Source organism: Jaculus jaculus, chromosome 5 (assembly GCF_020740685.1).
Source record: "Jaculus jaculus isolate mJacJac1 chromosome 5, mJacJac1.mat.Y.cur, whole genome shotgun sequence".
NCBI lineage: Eukaryota > Metazoa > Chordata > Mammalia > Rodentia > Dipodidae > Jaculus > Jaculus jaculus.
In genome coordinates, this window is record NC_059106.1 from 163,604,243 (window position 1) to 163,624,281 (window position 20,039).

The 20,039-nt window shown below is 47.9% G+C and overlaps 1 protein-coding gene across 3 annotated transcripts in view; it reads left to right on the top strand.

Annotated features, from left to right (window-relative positions):
- LOC101611180 (SH3 domain-binding glutamic acid-rich protein) overlaps positions 1 to 10,189 on the top strand; it is a 42,946-nt gene extending 32,757 nt beyond the window's left edge. For 2 of the 3 annotated variants that reach the window (XM_045149888.1, XM_045149889.1), the window contains exons 6-8: positions 2,243 to 2,272; positions 6,563 to 6,684; positions 9,757 to 10,189. In XM_045149888.1, the coding sequence (XP_045005823.1) occupies positions 2,243 to 2,272; positions 6,563 to 6,652 (120 nt within the window). In that variant the 3' untranslated portion in view covers positions 6,653 to 6,684; positions 9,757 to 10,189. The remainder of the gene's footprint in view (positions 1 to 2,242; positions 2,273 to 6,562; positions 6,685 to 9,756) is intronic. The other variant, XM_045149891.1, reaches the window with a different exon arrangement.
- The last annotated feature ends 9,850 nt before the right edge of the window (positions 10,190 to 20,039 follow it).

Below are 20,039 nucleotides of genomic sequence, written 5' to 3' on the forward strand. Positions count from 1 at the left end.
AATCTGAGTCTTCCTTGCAAAACTCTTTTTGAGCATCTCCTGGAAGGGTGGTGGTGTGAGAGAATAGCATGGGATTCCATGGGGCTGAAGTGAGAATTGGGAGGAAAGATGCTCAAGGGGTAGTGTGGTAGTCTGAGTGTGAATCACCCATAGACTCAGGCGTTTTATTCAAGCTTGTCACTTGGCTCCCAGCCGCCTGGCTGGAGGAGGTGTCCCTGGGAGAGGAGCTGATTGCCAGCCCAAAGGTGTGCCCAGCAGTGTGAGCTCTGCCAGCTTCCCTGCTGTTTTGCTACTTTTTTTTTTTTAAAGAATTAGGTTCCTCCCCCACCCCCAGGTCATGTTGGCATATGCCTTTAATCCCAGCACTCGGGAGGCAGAGGTAGGAGGATCGCCATGAGTTCGAGGCCACCCTGAGACTCCATAATGAATTCCAGGTCAGCTTGGACTAGAGTGAGACCCTACCTTGAAAAAAGAAGAAAGAGAAGGAAGGAAAGAGAAAGAAAGAAAAAAGGAATTAGGTTCCATTATTATGTTTTTTTTTAAGCAAGCGTCTTTAAATATCTTATTATTTACTTATTTGACATAGAAAGATGGAGAGAGAGAGAGAGAGTGAGAGAGAGCAAGCCAGGGCCTCCAGCCATTGAAAACGAACTCCAGACTCATGTACCCCCTTGTGCATCTGGCTATTGTGGATCTTGGGGAATTGAACCTGGGTCCTTTGGCTTCACAGGCAAGCGCTTAACTGCTAAGCCATCTCTCCAGCCCTCCAGCCCCTTTTTAAAAATTAATTTATTTTTTATTAACAACTTTCATGATTGTAAGCAATATCCCATGGTAATTCCCTCCCTCCCCCCACTTTCCCCTTTGAAACTCCACTCTCCATCATATCCCCTCCGCCTCTCAATCAGTCTCTCTTTTATTCTGATGTCATGATCTTTTCCTCCTATAATGATGGTCTTGTGTAGGTAGTGTCAGGCACTGTGAGGTCATCAATATCCAGGCCACTTTGTGTCTGGAGGAGCACGTTGTAAGGAGTCCTACCCTTCCTTTGGCTCTTACATTCTTTCTGTCACCTCTTCCACAATGGACCCTGAGCCTTGGAAGTTGTGATAGAGATATTGCAGTGCTGAGCACTCATGTCACTTCTTTCCAGCACCATGATGCCTTCTGAGTCATCCCAAGGTCACTCACTGCCATCTGAAAAGAGAAGGTTCTTTACTAAAAGTGAGAGTAGCATTGATATATGGGTATGAACATTAAGAGAAGTGCTTACTGGGCAGTTTGGTGAGCATAGTATATACATTTAGCCAGATAGCAGCAGACATTATACCCCTAGGGCTCATGACTACCCCTTTTGTAGATTTTCAGTATCAGAGATGTATTCCTTCCCTCAGGCCGGCAGTCCAATTAGAGGGCAGTTGGTTTCCACCATGACAGATGTGCCACTATTGCACCCATTGGCTCATTTGGCCTGGCTGGCCAAATATAAAGCTTGCAGTGTCCACTGTTGGGTATCTTCACTGGTAATTTTTCTCTCTCCCATTGAACTGCATGCAGAATGGCTTCTTCCAGCTTTCTGTCAGCTGGTCTACATGGAGGTTTTCAGCTCAGTTCCAGCAGGATTTTTCAGTGGCCTTGCAGCCCAAGTATGTGGAGTCTTCAGCAATAGGGTCTTTCTATCTATTCCTGGTGGGAAACCAAGGGCCTTGGCAATGGCTTATAATGTTTTGGGGCATCAGGGACCTCCCTGGCCAACAACTCACTGGAAGTACTTTTTTTTTTTCTTTCTTTTCTTAACTTGGCACATTTCTTGTGTTAACTAAGAAACTGTGTTTAAATACCTAATGATTCCGAATTCTGTCATCTTGCTGTGGTGGAGGGAAAGGTTTTGTTTGACTTTTATTAAGTGGATCAAAGGTGAAGCAAAGGAAAACTTTTAAGGACATAAAGGCAGAAAAGACATGTTTTTGTTGAAAACTTTAGGTTGCTTACATGTGCAATCTGAATTTATTAGACAGGTCCATGTCTTTTGGTAAGCTTTGGCTATAAAGACAGAACTACACATGTACATTTTCTCTGGAATGTGAGCGATGGAAAAATATCTCTAAGGTCATAATCCAAGAGATTGAAATGTAATGTGTGAAATAGGTAGAGGTCAGGCTTCTACTTTACCATAGTTTGCTTAACTTAAGGATTCAACTTAAATTTTACCTCAGTTTGTATTTTTCTTTATGGCCCTAAGGAAGAAGAGGGAGAGACAGCAACGGAAGAGGTAGGTCTCCATCTTTACATGGCATCTTATTGGCTTGGTAAAAGCATCTTTTTATTATTATTATTATTTTTTGAGGTAGGGTCTTTCTCTAGCCCAGGCTGACCTGGAATTCACTATGTAGTTTCAGGGTGGCCTTGAACTCATGGCAATCCTCCTACATCTGCCTAAGTGCTGGGATTAAAGGCATGTGCCACCATGCCTGATGCGTCTTTTTTTTAAATGTAAAACTATTTTTATTTATTTACTTTAGAGAGACAAAGAGGCAGACAGAGGGAGAAAGAAGGAGAGAGAGAGAGAAGGAGAGAGAATGGGTGTGCCAGGGTCTCAGCCTCTGCATATGAACTCCAGACACCTGTGCCATCTTGTGCACCTGGCTTACGTGGGTCCTGACCTAGGTCCTTTGCCTTTGCAGGCAAGTGCTTTAACCACTAAGCCATCTCTCCATCCCCTTAATAATAATTTTATTTATTAGAGAGAGAGAGAGAGAGGGAAAGAGGCAGATAGAGAATGGGCATGCCTCTAGACACTGCAAACAAACTACCGATGCATGTACTGTGCCTCTGGCTTCATATGGGTACTGGGGAATTAGACCTGAGTCCTTAGGCTTTGCAGGCAAGCACCTTAACCGCTGAGCCATCTCCAGCCCTGGGCAAAGCAACTTTTAGGTGACAGCACTGTGGCTCTACCCATGTCCCCCTTGTTCTTCCCACTGGAAACCCTGCCTGTGATGTGGCCAAGAAGGGAAATGCATGAAAGATAATCCGTGTGTGTTGGGGGGCGGGGAGGACCGAGAAGCAGGATGTGGGGGTGGGCCTTTCAGATCTTTCCATGAGAAGCCCTTTTCACCAGTTAGGCCAGGCTGGGCCAGGGTATTGGTCGGAGGTTCCTCTCCCATACACACTGCACCAACCAGGACGTGGTGCGTGCCGCTGCGTGGAGAGCAGTGGAGTGCTTCTGGTTGCTTCCTGTCCGCACTGGTGAGGGCGGGGTTCCTGGCCTGTGGTCGTGGGGATGGACTTACAACCCTGACCCTGGGAAGGTATTATCGATACTCATGCCCAGTTGTTGCCGTCAGGTTCACATTGCTAGTAGAAATCACCCGACCAATAGCAGCTTGTGGGGGAAAAAAAGAGGTTTATTTTGGCTTACAGGCTCGAGGGGAAGCTCCATCATAGCATTGGACAATGATGGCATGAGCAGAGGGTGGACATCACCCCCTGGCCAACATCAGATGAACAATAGCAACAGGAGAGTGTGCCAAACACTGGCAAGGGGAAACCGGCTATAACACCCATACGCCTGCCCCCAACAATACACTGCCTCCTGGAGGTGTTAACTCCCAAATCTCCTTCAGCTGGGAACCTAGCATTCAGAACACCTGAGTTTATGGGGGACACCCGAGTTAAACCACCACACCAGGGGATGGGACAGCCACACAGTGCAGGGCCTTCTGGGGAGCAGTGGAAATGGGGCTCTGGGCACAGGCTTTGTGGGGTCAGGAGAGGGGCGCCCCTGGTCCCCACTGCAGGATGTTTTTGGCTTGTTTGAACCATTCCAGAGGACAGACAGTTACTGTGTCTGGTCCCTGGATAAGCAAGGGCCCTAATGGTCAGGGCTGGAGCTGGAGGGGGCTAGTGCCCGGGCCATGCAAGGCTGTACTGGCTTCAGGGGCTGCTGAGGAGACACGTCGTGTGATTCGGAGTCTTTGCAAGGGCTTGCCTCATGTGTGCTGGATGTCCCTGTGACTCCATGCGGGTTTAGTAGTCTCTGGATAGTGAGCTGCTGCTTCCAGGTTTTCTAGTGAGAACATGAATGGTTTGGGAAGGGTTATGAACCTGCCTCTAGTAGATCCTGGGAGGGAGGGTCTGTCAGAGTGGTGCTTCTCATCTGCTGGGCTGTGGTAGCATCACCTGGGATGCTTCCAGAAATCTGGATCACATTACTGCAACAAAGTGATGGAAGCAGACTAGCTGAAAGAAAAGAAAAACTTCGGGCTGGAGGGATGGCTTAGCCATTAAGGTGTTTGCCTGAAAAGCCACAGGATCCCAGTTCGATTCTCCAGGACCTATGTCAGCCAGATGCTCAAGGGGACGCATGCATCTCGAGTTCCTTTGCAGTGGCTAGAGGCCCTTGTGCATCCATTCTCTCTCTCACTCTCACTGCCTCTTTCTCTCCCTCAAATAAATAAATAAAATATATTTTTTAAAAAAGAAAAAAAAACGTTTTATTTAGCTCACAGTTCTGGAGGCTGAAAGTTCAGACAGCCTGACGAGTCCTGGCGAGGGCCTCTGCTGTTGGTGTCATTGCACGGGGCTGGCAGGGCTGGATGCACACAAGGAAGATGAGGCCACAGGGAAACCAGGACCCCACAGTTCCTTCTGGGGGCACATCCTTAGTGACCTAAGGAACTCACCCACCAGTATTGCTATCCTGAGGACCAAGCTCCCCACATGTGAACTCCTGGGGAACAGGCAGCATCTGCTTACTTTTGTTGGTGTGTGACAGGGAGCCTGTGGGCTCAGCCCAGCCTGAGTGTCCACAGGCAGCTGCCGATGCAGCTGAGGCTGAGCCTTTGCTTTATGGCATGTAGTGTGGTGGTTAGTGTGTGTGGTATATATGTATCTATATGTGGTGTGGATGCAGTGTAGTATGTGGTATAGAGAGAGTGTGTAGTGGGCATGAAGCATGTGTGGTGGACATGTGGCATGTGTGGTGGGTATGTGTGTGTGTGGCGGTATGCAGTGTGTGCATGGTGGTATGCAGTGTGTGTGGTATGCAGTGTGCATGTGGGTATGCAGTGTGTGCGGGTATGCAGTGTGGTGGTGTGCAGTGTGCCAGTGGGCGTGGTGGGTGTGCAGTGGGCGTGGTGGGTGTGCAGTGTGTGGTGGGCATGTAGTGCATGTGGTGGGCATGCAGTGTGTGGTGGAATGGTGTGTGTGGTGGTATGCAGTGTGTGTGGTGGTATGGTGTGTTGGTGGTATGCAGTGTATGTGGTGGTATGCAGTGTATGTGGTGGTTATGCAGTGTGTGGAGATGTGCAGTGTGCCAGTGTGCATGGTGGGTATGCAGTGTATGTGGTGGTTATGCAGTGTGTGGAGGTGTGCAGTGTGCGTATGCAGTGTATGTGGTGGTTATGCAGTGTGTGGAGGTGTGCAGTGTGCCAGTGTGCATGGTGGGTATGCAGTGTGTGGTATGCAGTGCGTGGTATGCAGTGTATGCATGGAGGTATGCAGTGTGTGGTGGTACGCAATGCACGGTGGGCATGCAGTGTGTGCAGTGGGCATGCAGTATGTGTGGTGGCATGCAGTGTGTGCATGGTGGTATGCAGTGTATGTGGTGGTTATGCAGTGTGGAGGTGTGCAGTGTGCCAGTGTGCATGGTGGGTATGCAGTGTATGTGGTGGTTATGCAGTGTGTGGTGTGCAGTGTGCCAGTGTGCATGGTGGGTATGCAGTGTATGTGGTGGTTATGCAGTGTGTGGTATGCAGTGTGTGCATGGAGGTATGCAGTGTGTGGTGGGTATGCAGTGTGTGGTATGCAGTGTGTGCATGGAGGTATGCAGTGTGTGTGGTGGTACACAATGCATGGTGGGCACGCAGTGTGTACAGTGGGCATGCAGTGTGTGGTGGCATGCAGTGTGTGGTATGCAGTGTGTGCATGGTGGTATGCAGTGTGTGTGGCAGTGTGCAGTGTACCAGTGTGTGTAGTGGATATGCAGTGTGCCAGTGTGCGTGGTGGCACGCATTGTGTGTGGTGGTATGCAGTGCATGGTGGGCATGCCGTGAGCACAGTGGGCGTGCAGTGCATGTGGTGGGCATGCAGTGTGTGTGGCATGCAGTGTATGTGGTGGTATGCAGTGTGTGGTGGTATGCAGTGCATGTGTTGGCATGCAGTGTGCCAGTGTGTGTGGTGGGCATGCAGTGTGTGTGGTGGGCATGCAGTGTGTGGTGGTATGGTGTGTGTGGTGGTATGCAGTGTGTGTGGTGGGTATGCAGTGTGTGTGGCAGTGTGCAGTGTGCCAGTGTGTGTAGTGGGTATGCAGTGTGCCAGTGTGTGTGGTGGCATGCATTGTGTGTGGTGGTATGTAGTGTGGTGGTATGCAGTGAGTGTTGGTGTGCAGTGTGCATGGTGGTATGCAGTGTGCATGGTGTGTCTGCAGTGTGTGGTGGGCATGTGTGTGTGTGGTGTCATTGGGAGGGCTTCTGCTCTACTTTGAGACTTTACACCTTTTCCCATTGTGTCACTGGCCCTTCTGTGTCTCAGTGATGATGCATTTTTTTGTGAAAACCAGACGGAAGAGGTAACAGAGGAGGCGGAAGCAGAAGCCGAGGCGGGAGAAGCTGAGGCGGGAGAAGAAGAGGCAGGAGAAGAAGATTCTTAGGCCTATCGTGCTCAGTTCTTCAACTTTCCCAGGTAGCTACAGAATTCTGGGGCTGAAACACCTGCTTTCTGCTGTGTGCAGGTGTGAAATCTCTCGTGGCGTGTAGCAGAGCAGGAACCCAATTCTTTCTGTGGCCAAGGCCCTGCTCCATGCACTGCAGGCTGGGCCTCTGCTGCTCCCACTGCATAGCCCAGGGCGTGTGGGATTTCTGGGAAAGGGTACATTTTGGGAAAAGAAGAGTTTGCAGGCACTCTCTTCATCCTCTACGTTACCTTTATTTAATATATTTTATTTATTTATTTATTTAAGAGAGAGAGAGAATATGAGAGCACCAAGGCCTCCAGCCACTGCAAATGAACTCCAGATGCATGTACCCTCTTGGGCATCTGGCTTATGTGGGTCCTGGAGAATTGACCGGGGATCCTTTGGCTTTGCAGGCAAACGTCTTAACCGCTGAGCCATCTCTCCGGCCCATGACCTTTGTTAAGAGGTGGCCCGGAGCAGTGCTCTTGGTGTTCTGTCCCCACTCCCTACCAGTGTGCGCACGCGTTGACGGGTGATGACCGAGGTTCACGCTGCCGCCACACACTCCTAACCTTCAGGATCACTGAGCCACTTGTTGGTTCATGAGACAGCGTCAGTGTTGCCAGGCATGTGGTCCTAAGTGCTTAATGTTTCATCTTCTTTCTTTCTTTTTTTAAAGATTAAAAAAATTATTTATTTATTAGAGACCGGGGGGGGGGGGGGGGGGGAGAGAGAGTGAGTGAGAATGGGCATGCCAGGTCCTCCACCCACTGCAAGCGAACTCCAGATGCATGCACCACCTTGTGCATCTGGCTTATGTGGGACCTGGAGAATTGAACTTGGGTCCTTAGGCTTCGCAGGCAAACGCCTTAACTGCTAAGCCATCTCTCCCGCTATAATGTTTCATTTTCATCTACAGTGTGTTAACAGAGCATTCACATGATGTACTGTGGAGTATGGTATGCCTTCGGGGTCTTTAGCTTTTTTTTTTTTTTTTTTTTTTTTTGGTTTTCTAAGGTAGGGTCTCATTCTAGCTCAGGCTGACCTGGAATTCACTATGTAGTCTTAGGGTGGCCTTGAACTCACAGCGATCCTCCTACCTCTGCCTCTCAAGTGCTGGAATTAAAGGAGTATGCCACCATGCCCAGCTCCTTAGTTCTTGCTGAGTGGTATCTGCACACTTCTGTGGGGGTAAAACAATGGTTATGTAATTCTTGAGAGTTGGGTAAGTGCCATGTAATGATATTAATAAGATAATGATAGTATGTAATCCTAAGGGCTATTAAGGACATGAGGGGATGTCTAAATATTTAGTCTACTGGGCAGGCTAACACTCTTTTTGTGCTATAAAAGTATCTCATTTCACCAGACATTAGGCAGAGGCTATATTATTGTTATTGTTATTATCATCAGTATCATCATCACCACCACCACCGCCGTCACCATCATCATGACTGAGCTGACTGAGTCTGAGGCAGTAAGTAGGCTATCTAGGGCAGAGTGTTTATGGTTTTGCTCTGCTGCCTTCAGTACTGAATAAAATGTAAATAAAAATCACGTCAGTCTCCTTTCTGTCTATATTATGCCATCCAGGAAAATGTGAGACAGGTTCTGGGCTGCGGCTGTCAGGGCAACTGGGGAAGGCGATGAGGAGGGAGCACTCCATCACTTGGAGGGTCTTCAGGACAGCCCTGGCGAGGGACAGGTGATGGAGGGATTCGCGCCGAGAAGGAAGACGGCTCCTCAGAGCTCTGCAAATACTGGCTGAGGAGCCGCAGTGTCACGTGTACCTAAGACCAGAAAACAAATATAGAGACGTTTAGTGTCCTTGCAGAGCGATGTGGAGCTGGTGGGAGCGGCTGCCACCTTGGATTATTGGACACTAACGAGTCAGCACTTGTTTACATTGAGGTGAACCTAGTCCAGGATGTGATGCATTTCTCAGCTGGTTTCTTTCATGCCCTGGACTCGGGCCTGTCGACGGTCCACTCAGTGATGATTTCATTGCTGACGGTTGACTTGGGACTCATTTTTGAGGGGAAGGCAGCTGGCCAGTCCATGAAATTCTAGAGGAAGAAGGGTAGACATGCAATGTCCCTCTAGTTCCCTAACCCTAGGAGCAAAGCCAACCACAGAGATGCCCTCCAAGAGTCCCTGGCACGTGTGGGCCACTGCCCCTCATGCTGCTTGTAAACCTCATTCACCCATGTAATTAGAATGTGGTAGTTATAAAAAGAAATATCGGATGTGAAATGGCCCAGCTGAGAGTCCTTGGGGCGCACGGCTGGCTTTTAGGCCAGTTCCGAAGGCGTGTGTGGGGGAGGACAGCTGTGGATCGCACGTTTTGCCAGTTTCTCTGATGGGTTCTGGGATTGGAATCCAGTTTGGACTAGTCTGTTGTGATTACATACCTGAAAGTGCAGGTGAACCAGGTGGCTCCTGAATGTCACCCTTGACTCCCCTTTAGATTCAACTAACTTCTTCTGAATGTTTCATGGTGATGCAAATCAGATGGTCTGCAAACCACAGTTTCCAGACCCACTCCCAAACCTGCCTCTGCTCATGGATTTTACATTTTAAAACGCTCAGGTGTCTTCTGTTCTATTGGCAAGGATGAGTTTAGGGAGAACACAACAAAATGAATGGAGCTGTGGGAGGGCTCTCCTATGTCATTTTGGAACTGGAGTCAGGATCTAAACAGGCCTTGAGTCTCTGAAGCAAAAAGGACTCTGAATTCTACCTCTCCAGAACTTTCCATTCAGTACTGCCTTCTGGGGTCACTCATCAGGTACCATGCTAATTCCCCACTCAGGGGCTAAGCTGTGAACCAAGCCCAGTTTGTTGTCTGTGAACCTGCAGTTGGGAGGCTGGTGGCGTGGGGTGTGGGCTAGCACAGGCAAACGCCCACACCCGACTTGGTTACCACGAGAGAAACCTCTCTTCCTTTCCTTGCCCTGGCAACAAGTGGGAAGTTCTGCAGTAACAGGCCACGCTCACCTGCATTGTACTTTGAATAGTGACCACAGTGAACGCGTTTTCTGCCTCTAACAGTCGTCTTCCCGACATCTTCCCTCTCTTAGGAAATCCCAACTGCGAAACGACATTTCCACTCTCTCCTCACAAACTCCAGGAAACACCTTTCTGAAATCAGCACCCTTCCCTCAGCGTACCTGGGGTTCACCGAGAGCTCAACTGTCCAGCGTGATTAGGTGAACATGGATATTGACTTAAATCATTTCAAGATGATACCAAATGTGAAGACATTGTACGCATACCTTCATGTGCCTGACAGTCTTGGTCTTGCCTTTATATATATAAATATAAATATATTTTTTTCTGCACAAGTAGACCTTCTTATCAATGCTCTGAAGAAATGATCTTGTAGAATAAAATTTCTCCTCATGATAGAAGTATTTCTTTGTACATGCCTTATGGTACTTGTTTCTGCCTTGGCTTTGACAATGTTCTTCCCAGAGAGCAATCGCATAAATAAAGAGTGGTAGCAAGCCTTAACTCCGCTGTCTCTGCTCATTGCCACTGCCTCTGGGCACCCGAATGCACTGTCTGCCGCATGGGAGATGTTTTAAAAAATTTATTTATTTATTTATTGTATTTATGAGAAAGAGAGAAAGAGAGACAGAGAGAAGGAGGGAGGCAGATAGAAAGAATGGATGCACCAGGGCCTCCAGCCACTGCAAATGAACTCCAGAAGCATGTACCACCTTGTGCTTACATGGGTCCCGGGGAGTCCAGCTTGGGTTCTTTGGCTTTATAGGAGCCTTAAACACTAAGCAATCCCTCCAGCCTGGGGATTTAAAAAAATATTTTATGTATTTATTTGCAAGTAGAGACGAGAGGGGGGGGGGGAGAGGGAGACAGAGGATGAGAATGGGTGTGCCAGGGCCTCTAGCTACTGCAAACAAACTGCAGATGCATGCGCCACCTTGTGCTTACATGGACATTGGGAAATCGAACTTAAGTTGTTAGGCTTTACAGGCAAGTGCCTTAGCTGCTGAGCCATCTCTCTGGCCGCTGGGAATTTTTTTGTACCAATAATTTGGTCCAGGTTTTCACATTGCAGCGACTGTCTTGCAACGTCATCTCCTGTGTTCTGTGCTCTGCTGTGTGCACGGGGCGGCAGCCTGATCTCACTGCGCCGCTGCCATCCGCCGCGTAGGGATGGTGGTAAGGACGGAAACATTTGCATCTCGGTGCCCTGTGCTCCTTTCTGAGGTGCCAGGCGCAGCTGCTTCCTGCTCTCCAGCCACCGGTTGATTTTACAATGTGGCCTTGGACTGGCTCCGGAGCCTGCTGCTGTGGCTCAGTCTTCCACAGCTAGGAGTGCGGAGTCCCCAACAGCTGCTCCAGCCCCATGACTGTGGGCCAGGCAGCATCTCCCAGCCCACCTTGTTATGGGGTCCGGTGGGGGGGAGAGAGAGAGAGGAACGGGCACGCCAGGGCCTCCAGCCACTGCAAACGAACTCCAGAGGCATGTGTCCCTTTGTGCAGCTGGCTAATGTGGGGAATCGAATCTGGGTCCTTTGGCTTTGCAGGCAAACGCCGTAATTGTTAAGCCATTCCTCCAACCCATGAGGCAAAGTTTTATTGGGTAAAAAAAGAAAAAGAAGAAAGCTCGCGCAACAGGTCTGCATCCAGAGTTCGGGATCTTAGGATGTAGCCCTGCACTGCTGGGAGTGTCAGCTTTTACTGGAGAAAATCATGAGGTGTTCATTGTATAAACAGGATGGAAGTTAAAATACGAAGTTAGGCGGAACTAAGGCAAGAAACATGCTATGCTCCGTAATCACAAAGGTATTTAGAAACACAGAGATACAGGAAGGTCATGGTACTTGGCACAGAGGGGTTATCCCATTTCTTAGATAACAGAAAACACCTGCATTTTGCAGTAAGGCCTGTGATAACGATTCCTGAAACTTCTCCTTTATCTGTCAGGAAGATCAACTTGGGTGGTGGCTCGTTATGTGTGCCTAAAGGCAAGGGCTGCCCAGGAGGGTGTTTAACCAGGTCTGTTGTGTCCCTTAACATTCCATTTTTTTCAACCTGCCCACATCACTCAGCCACATATGTTTTTTTTTTTTTTTTTTTGGAAAGATTTTTTTGTTGCTCTCCCTCTCTGCGTTTTCCTTGCAGAAGGTACCGCTGATGGCTTGTTGGAGAGCTCATGTCCTTGCCGTGCTGCCTCCCTGTTTCAAGGTCATTGTGACAACTTCCCTCGGAGTGGCCATAAACTTTCTGCAGCTGAGCCAGGTATCTTCTGGAAATGTATTGCACGGTTGCAGGAATCATATAGGGCTCAGAAACTCTGGAATATAGTACTTTTTTTGTAACTCCAGTAACAACAACAACAACAACAACAACAAAGAGGCATTTTGAAGAGAATTGAGGTTGCTTTGTTGTAAATCATTGACATGACTTTTAAAAGCATTTTTCCTATTGTGAAAAATAAGAAAGACCATAGCAAAATGGAACTTCATATAACTGAAACTCAATCCTCGTTTTATTTCATTGCATTAAATAACCTTCCATGTAATGACTGCATTAAACAAAATAGCAACCCCATGTATGAACAGGCCTTGAGCTCTTTGCTGGTGCCGAGGGCTGGCGTCTGGCCGTGTCGTGGAGGCGTAGGACAGAGGGAACTTGGCTTACTGTTTCACTCATGGTCTCAAAATTCTAAGTGAGAATAAGAATTTGTGTCAATAATGAAGGAAAAATAACTAGCCTCACCACTTACACTGCATTAATTTTTCTTGTTTTCCTGTAGCTCAAATAATTATATTCTAGAACAGGATTTTTTTTTTTTTACGTATTTTGTAGAACTGATTAAAAAAATTTATTTATTTATTTGAGAGAGAGAGAGGGAGAGAGAAAATGGGTACACCAGAGCTTCCAGCCACCGCAAAGGAACTCCAGACGCACATCGTACCCCCTGTGCATCTGGCTTACATGGATCCTGGAGAGGTGAACTGGGATCCTTGGGCTTTTTAGGCAAACGTCTTAATCGCTAAGCCATTTCACCAGCCCCTATTTTTATATTTTTGAGATTTATTTATTTGCAAGGAGAGAGGGGAGACGAATGGGCATGCCAACGTCTTCTGCTGCAGGAAACAAACTCCAGACACATGCACCACCTTGGGCATCTGGCTTTACGTGGGTACTAGGGAATTGAACCCAGGCTGTCAGGCTTTGCAAGCAACCGCCTTTGACCACTGAGCCATCTCCTCAACCCTAGAAGACAATTTTTGCCTATACACTTTTCACTTTGCTTAAGGTGTGGCAAGCAAAATTGCTCAGATCAGTGTGGACAGCCTTCCTTCCATTTGTCATGTCAGCCTTCCATAAAGGAAAGCCCCGAAATGACATGTGGTTAAAAATCCACGTGCTTGCCAGGCATGGCGGCGCACGTCTTTAATCCCAGCTCTTGGGAGGCAGAAGTAGGAGGATCGCCGTGAATTCGAGGCCGCCCTGAGACTGTATAGTAAATTCCAGGTCAGCCTGGACCAGAGTAAGACCCTACTTCAAAAACAAAACCAACAGCCGGGCGTGGTGGTACACGCCTTTAATCCCAGCACTCGGGAGGCAGAAGTAGGAGGATTACCATGAGTTCGAGGCCACCCTGAGACTCCATAGTGAATTCCAGGTCAGCCTGGGCTAGAGTGAAATCCTACCTCAAAAAAAAAAAAAAAAAAAAAAACCACAAGAAAAATCCACATGCTTTATATGGGAAGCATCTAGAAATTAAGCATCGTTGTGAATATGCAAAACAGAGTAACTCAGAGTTCCAAGCGAATAAGCAAAATAATTTTGCAAAGAAAGAACCTGAGAAATGGAATAATTCTATGTGACTGGAGGCGAAAACTCTGATCTTTCAGTCCCAAGATAATCAAGCATTCGAAGTAACTGTCTCTTTAAAGTGGGAAAGTCAACCACACTGAGCGCAGTGTTTTGGAGTCACTGAGCAATCCGTTCACCCCTCTCCATTTTACTTTCCTTTCTCTCTCTTCTGAGCCTTGGGTGCAAGGACCCACCTTGTCCTTGTTCTATTGTTACCTAGGAGGCACAGAAAGAACAAAATGTTCTGCCTGCAAAAGATCTTGGAGAATCTTTATAAAGTATGTTACAGTCATTTAACCTTAATTATTTCAAACGTGGGGAGGAGTCGCGCAAGGGCACTGCAGTAGCAGAAAACTACCATCAGGTGGCGACAAAGACAAGCGTCTAGATCTGGTGCCGCAGCCCCCAGAGGCTGGCTGCTGCGCATCCACTGCAGAACGCTGAGGGTGAAGTCAGGGTGAGCGCAGAGCATGCATCAGCCAGACAGGACAAAAGCAAACAGAAATCAGAACCTCCACAGCAATCACTGCATTAGTCAGCACATTGCTTACTTTATGCTGCTTTGTTTTAGACGAAGTGTGCATGATTTAATACATAAAGACATGCATATTTAGCATACAAAATAATGGGTTTCATTATGACTTTTTTTGAGGGCGCAAGAGAGAGATAGAGAGTGAGAGAGTGAGAGGAAGAGAGAGAATGGGTATGCCAGGACCTTCAGATTGCTGCGAATGAACTCCCGACTCATGCGCCCCCTTGTGCACATGTGCAACATTGCGCACTTGCGTCACTGTGTGTCTGGCTACATGGAACCTGGAGATTTGAACATGAGTTCTTAGGCTTCACAGGCAAGTGCCTTAACTGCTAAGCTATCGCTCCAGCACCCCCCCCCCTTTTGTTTGATTTTTCGAGGTAGGGTCTCACTCTAGCCCAGGCTGACCTGGAATTTACTTTGTATTCTCAGGGTGACCTCGAACTCACAGCAATCCTCCTACTTCTGCCTCCTGAGTGCTGGGATTAAAGGCGTGTGCCACCATGCCTGGCTCCCCCCCCCCACCGGCCTTTTTTTTTGTATTTTTTTAGGTAGGGTCTCACTCTAGCCCAGGCTGACCTGGAATTTACTTTGTATTCTCAGGGTGACCTCGAACTCACAGCAATCCTCCTACTTCTGCCTCCTGAGTGCTGGGATTAAAGGCGTGTGCCACCATGCCTGGCTCCCCCCCCCCCACCGGCCTTTTTTTTTGTATTTTTTTAGGTAGGGTCTTGCTCTAGCCCAGGGTGACCTGAAATTAACTATGTAGTCTCAGGCTGGCCTCAAACTCACAGTGATCCTCCTACCTCAGCCTCCTGAGTGCTGGGATTAAAGGTGTGTGACCACCATGCTCAGTGACATTTGTTTTTTCTTTTAATTACACACCAGACATCAACTAATCAGATCAGAATGGTTACCTACACTCTCTTAAGAAAAGGAAACACATTTCTGTTTCTTCAGAAGGTACTGGAATTATTTTGGGGCAAAGTAAAAATCAACCACTGGAAGCTAATTCTCTGAAACTAGTGGTGATGTTCAGGTTAAGGTAACATGGCTGTACAGTTTTCACCTTAAATAATCAGCAATATTTTTTGTGGGGTGGGGGCTTTCTTGTTATTGGATGGACACCCATGAGCAGTCCCCTAGAACTTTTCATTCCTTCTTCAGCCTGCTTGGATCCAGTAACTTCTCAAAGGATTTTAGGAAATGTCCTTTTTTTTTTTTCTTGGAAGTATCTTCTGTGACCCCCAGACATGCGGCGTCGCAAACACTCCTTTCTTGCTCAGCTGTGTGCCGTGTCAGTCTGAGCCACTTTGAGTGTGGATGGAACACGAGCTCCTGGAGATCTGGCAAACACCGGCTTGATGTGCTGATGGTCTCTACGTACCACACAGGCGCTCTCAGGAGAACAGCTTTTTTATTCCCGGTGCTAAATTAAGGCGATCATGGAAGCAGGCAGGCATGCTTGCAGAGCACATTCTCGGTGACATTTTTTATACTTCATATTATTCACTTTGCTCATCTTCACTCCCCTTTACTCTTTACTCTGTGTATCAGCCAGGGTTCTCCAAGGAAACCACCACCAGGGTGTGCATCCACATCTATGTCCACATGGGTGCATGCTATAAAATATACTACATATGCACATATATAAACCTATTTTAGTATGTGTGCTGCCGAAGCGAGCATGATATAAACCCTTTGTATGCACACATATATACTTCTGGTTACATGTATAAGGACATATATGACACATATAACTATAAATGCACATCTAGAAAGAGATTTTTTTTTTTTGGTTTTTTGAGGTAGGGTCTCACTTTAGCTCAGGCTGACCTGGAATTCTCTATGTAGTCTCAGGGTGGCCTTGAACTCACAGCGATCCTCCTACCTCTGCCTCCCGAGTGCTGGGATTAAAGGCGTGCGCCACCACGCCCAGCTTTAGAAAGAGATTTTTAAAAAAGTATTTATTTATTTGAGAGAGAGAGAGAGAGAGAGAGAGAGAGAGAGAGGGTGCACCAGTGCACCAGGGCCTCCTACCACTGCAAACGATCTCCAGATGCATGCGCCACTTTGTGCATCTGGCTTACGTGGGTCTTTGGGAATTGAGCCTTGAACTGGGGTCCTTAGGCTTCACAGGCAGGCGCTTAACCACTAAGCAACTTCTCCAGGCCCTAGAAAGAGAAAAGTTTTTGTGTGATTTTTTTTTTAAATTGGCAGCTTCCATACTTACAGACAATAAACCATAATAATTCCTTCCCCTCCCCCACATTCTCTTCACAAATCCACACTTCCATCAAATCCCCTCCTTCTATCCATTAGTTTCTAAAAGAGAGATTTAAAAAAGTATATAGTTTACTTTTATTTATTTATTTGACAGAGAGAAAGATGGGGAGAGGGAGAGAGAGAGAGAGAGAGAATGGGCGCACCAGGGCCTCCAGCCATTGCAAACAAACTCCAGATGCACGTGTCACCTTGTGCATCTGGCTAACGTGGGTCCTGGGGAATTGAATCGAGGTCCTTTGGCTTTGCAGGCAACCACCTTAACCACTAAGCCATCCCACCAGCCCTGAAAGAGAGATTTCATAAGGAATTAGTTCATGTGATTGTGGAGGCAGGAAGTCCAAAGTCTGCAGGGTGGCTGGCAGGCTGGAGACCTAGGACAATGGGACTTTGCTGCTCAAGTTCCAAGGCCATTTGCTAACACAGGTCCCTGTCCGTTGGGGGATCAGCCTTCTTCTCTGAAGGTTTCCAGCTGTCTTGGCCATACAGTGGAGGCTACCTTGCTATCCTTAAAGACTGTTGGTGTCAGTGTTAATACAACACACTTTGACAGAAACATCTAGAACAATATTTGACAAGATGTCTGGGTGTCAATGACCAAGTTGATGTAGAGCTAACCACCACATCCACATTGGACCTCCATGATATCTTTTGAACTGATTGTCTGTTACTTCCTGTGACATACCTTTTAAGGGAAACTTCCCATATTCAGGGTTCTTATGAAGCCCTTGAGTTATTTGATATTGCACAAAAGGGTGTATCAAGTTTCCCTTCCCTGGTGATAACTTGGCTCCAATGAGTCACTTCTCACGGGCATAGGGGGTGATGCTGTTAAGCCTTGAGTTAGGTTAGAGTAGGCAATGCCATTCCCAGCCAGGCCCCCGAGAGGCGTGTGCAAGATTCCTCAGACAGTCCAACCTAGCTGAAAATGTGAATGAGATTCTAGACGATAGCAGCCCCCAGGCATTGTGCCGCTCCAAGAGATAGGGAAGGGCAACGCCCAGCCACTTTGCTTTTGGAGACAGAAACTTACACTGAATCCAGACTACGCTGACTGGGCTGGACAAGATAGCCTGCAAGCCGGAGGGATGCTCCCGCACCAGCGCCGGGATTGCACACACCTTGCTTTCATGCCTGGCACGTTAAGTGGGAACTACAGATGTGAACCAGGCCCTCAGGGTTGCATTCCAAGCACTTTGCAAACCACTGGGTCATTTCCTCAGCCTAAGGCCAATCGCATTTCCAGTATTGAAAAGAAAGCTGTTGTTTTCTTTCACCATGATTCGTACACATACTTGTAGCACAAACAATTTGGCTGAAGTCCATTTTCAAGTTTCCTGTGTGTGCGTGGGGTGAACTTTCCCTCTGCGCCTCATAGTTCTTGGTTGGGTCGGGCTCGTGTGGCCCAGCAACCGTGTAACTGCCACAGGCTCCTCTAACAAAGACAGGCGGACAGAGAGCAGCCAGCAGTTGAACACTCCTGCACTTGTGCCATGAGCCAAGAGGGAGGAGCAAGCCTCAGAGAGGGGCTTGGATCCCGCCTTCTGCCAACACCAAGGAAGGACCGTGTGAGGAAGCACAGGGACAGGCCAAAGAGGAAACAGAGTCAGCAAGGACAGGCTGGTAGTGCAGGTTAAGTTGCTCAGAGTCCAGAGCTGGAGTCTTGCTTCCTTTGTGCCCAGGTGGGGAAGGCTTGGCAGGAGCAGGGGATGCTGAGTTGATCCCACTGGCAGGCAGGAAGCAGAGGGCGAACAGGAAGTGGGGCTGGGCTGTCACACTTCCTCCTCCAGAAAGGCTTTACCTCCAAAGGCTCCACACACTTCCCAAATAGCGCCACCAGCCGAGGACCAAGGGCTCAAACACATGAGTCTATGGGGGCACACTTCACATCTAAACCAAAACAGCGTTTTCACAGAAGGTCAGACAGGCTTAAGATTGGCTAGTTTTAATAATTTCGTCAGACTCTGGGCCCTGCAGGACTAATCCTGGTTGTGTGGGAGGTGGTCCTGGGATGATGTGGACTGGTGAGTGGTCGTCTGGAGTATGAGAAGCAATAGAAGGTCCACTGTGAAGAGCTTCCCAAAGCTCGGAGTAGCCAGGCATTGAGAAGGATGATCATAGCCAGAGAGGACAAGTGCAGCCAGTATGAACCGTAGGTACTCAAAGAGTCTGAAAAGATACTGTGATTTGGGCGTTGTGATGGTTCACCTTGTCAACTTCATGGCACTTAGAGTCACTGTGGAAACAAACCTTTGGGCAAGTCTGAGGCAGTTTTCTAGATTAGGTTAATCGAGGTGGGAAGACCTGCCCTAACTGAGAGACACATCCCATGGCTGGGAGCCCTGGACTGTACAAAAAGAAGGTTAGGCTGGAGGAATGGCTCAGTGGTTACGGCATTTGCCTGCACAGCTAAAGGACCTAGGTTGGATTCCCCAGGACCCACGTTAGCCAGATGCACAAGGGGGCACATGCGTCTGGAGTTCGTTTGCAGGGGCTGGAGGCCCTGGCGTACCCATTTTCTCTCTCTCTGTCAAATAAATAAATAAAAATAAAATATTTAAGAAGAAAGTGAGCTGAGCATCAGCATTTATCTCTTTCTGCTTCCTGACTTTGGACTGAACATGACTGGCTCTTGCCACCACAGTGGACTGTACCCTCTTGAAATGTGAGCCAAAAATAAACCCTTCCTTCCTTGGTTGCTTCGGTCTGGCATTTTCTCTCAGCAATGAGAGGTAATTCATGCAGAAACATAGTGGTTGTAATGTACCTACGAACATAAATGCTATTTAGTTAAAGCATACTATATAAAATGATTGTTAAACTATGAGTATCTCATGAAAAGAACTGGGCAATACCCAGGGTTTATTCCTCTACTTAACTCCCAACTGGTTCAACTTGTGCTGGAGGTTGTGAGCAGACACAGCCCCTAACTGAATCAAGCGTTTGATGTGTGTAAGGAGATGTTGTGTTCTTTCCCTGGGAAGTGTACATGATCACTTCCTCACTCCAGATAGAGAGGGGATGATAGACTGAAAGGAACAAATCCCAGTCCAGCTCAAAGAATATATTAGTTACTCTCTCATTGCTGGGACAGAATAACAGGTAGCAACTTACGGAAGGAATGGGTGTAATTTTTTGGCTTACAGTTTGGAGGGGCAGTTTTATTTTTTAAAAATATTTTATTTATTAGAGAGAGAGAGAGAGAGAGAGAGAGAGAGAGAGAGAGAGAGAGAGAGAGAGAGAGGGAGGGAGAGAGGGAGAGAGAGGAAGAAAGAATGGGCATGTCAGGGCTTCCAGCTGTTGCAAACAAGCTCCAGATGCATGCGCCACCTTTGTGCAGGTGGCTTACGTGGGTACTGGACCTGATTTCTTAGGTGTCTCAGGCAAGTGCCTGAACTGCTAAGCCACCGCTCCAGCCCAAATAGTTTATTTATTTGAGAGAGACAGAGAAAGAGGCAGCTGCAGAGAGAATGGGCACACCAGGGCCTCCAGCCGCTGTAAATGAAATCCAGACACAGGCACCACCTCGTGCAGTTAGCTTATGCGGGTACTGGGGAATGGAACCCGTGTCCTTAGGCTTTGCAGGTAAGCACCTTGGCTGTTTAGCCATCAATCACGCCACGAGGGGCAGTTTTATGGGGAGGAAGGCCTGGCAGTGGGAGTGGGGGTGGAGCTGGCCACATGGTGGTATAA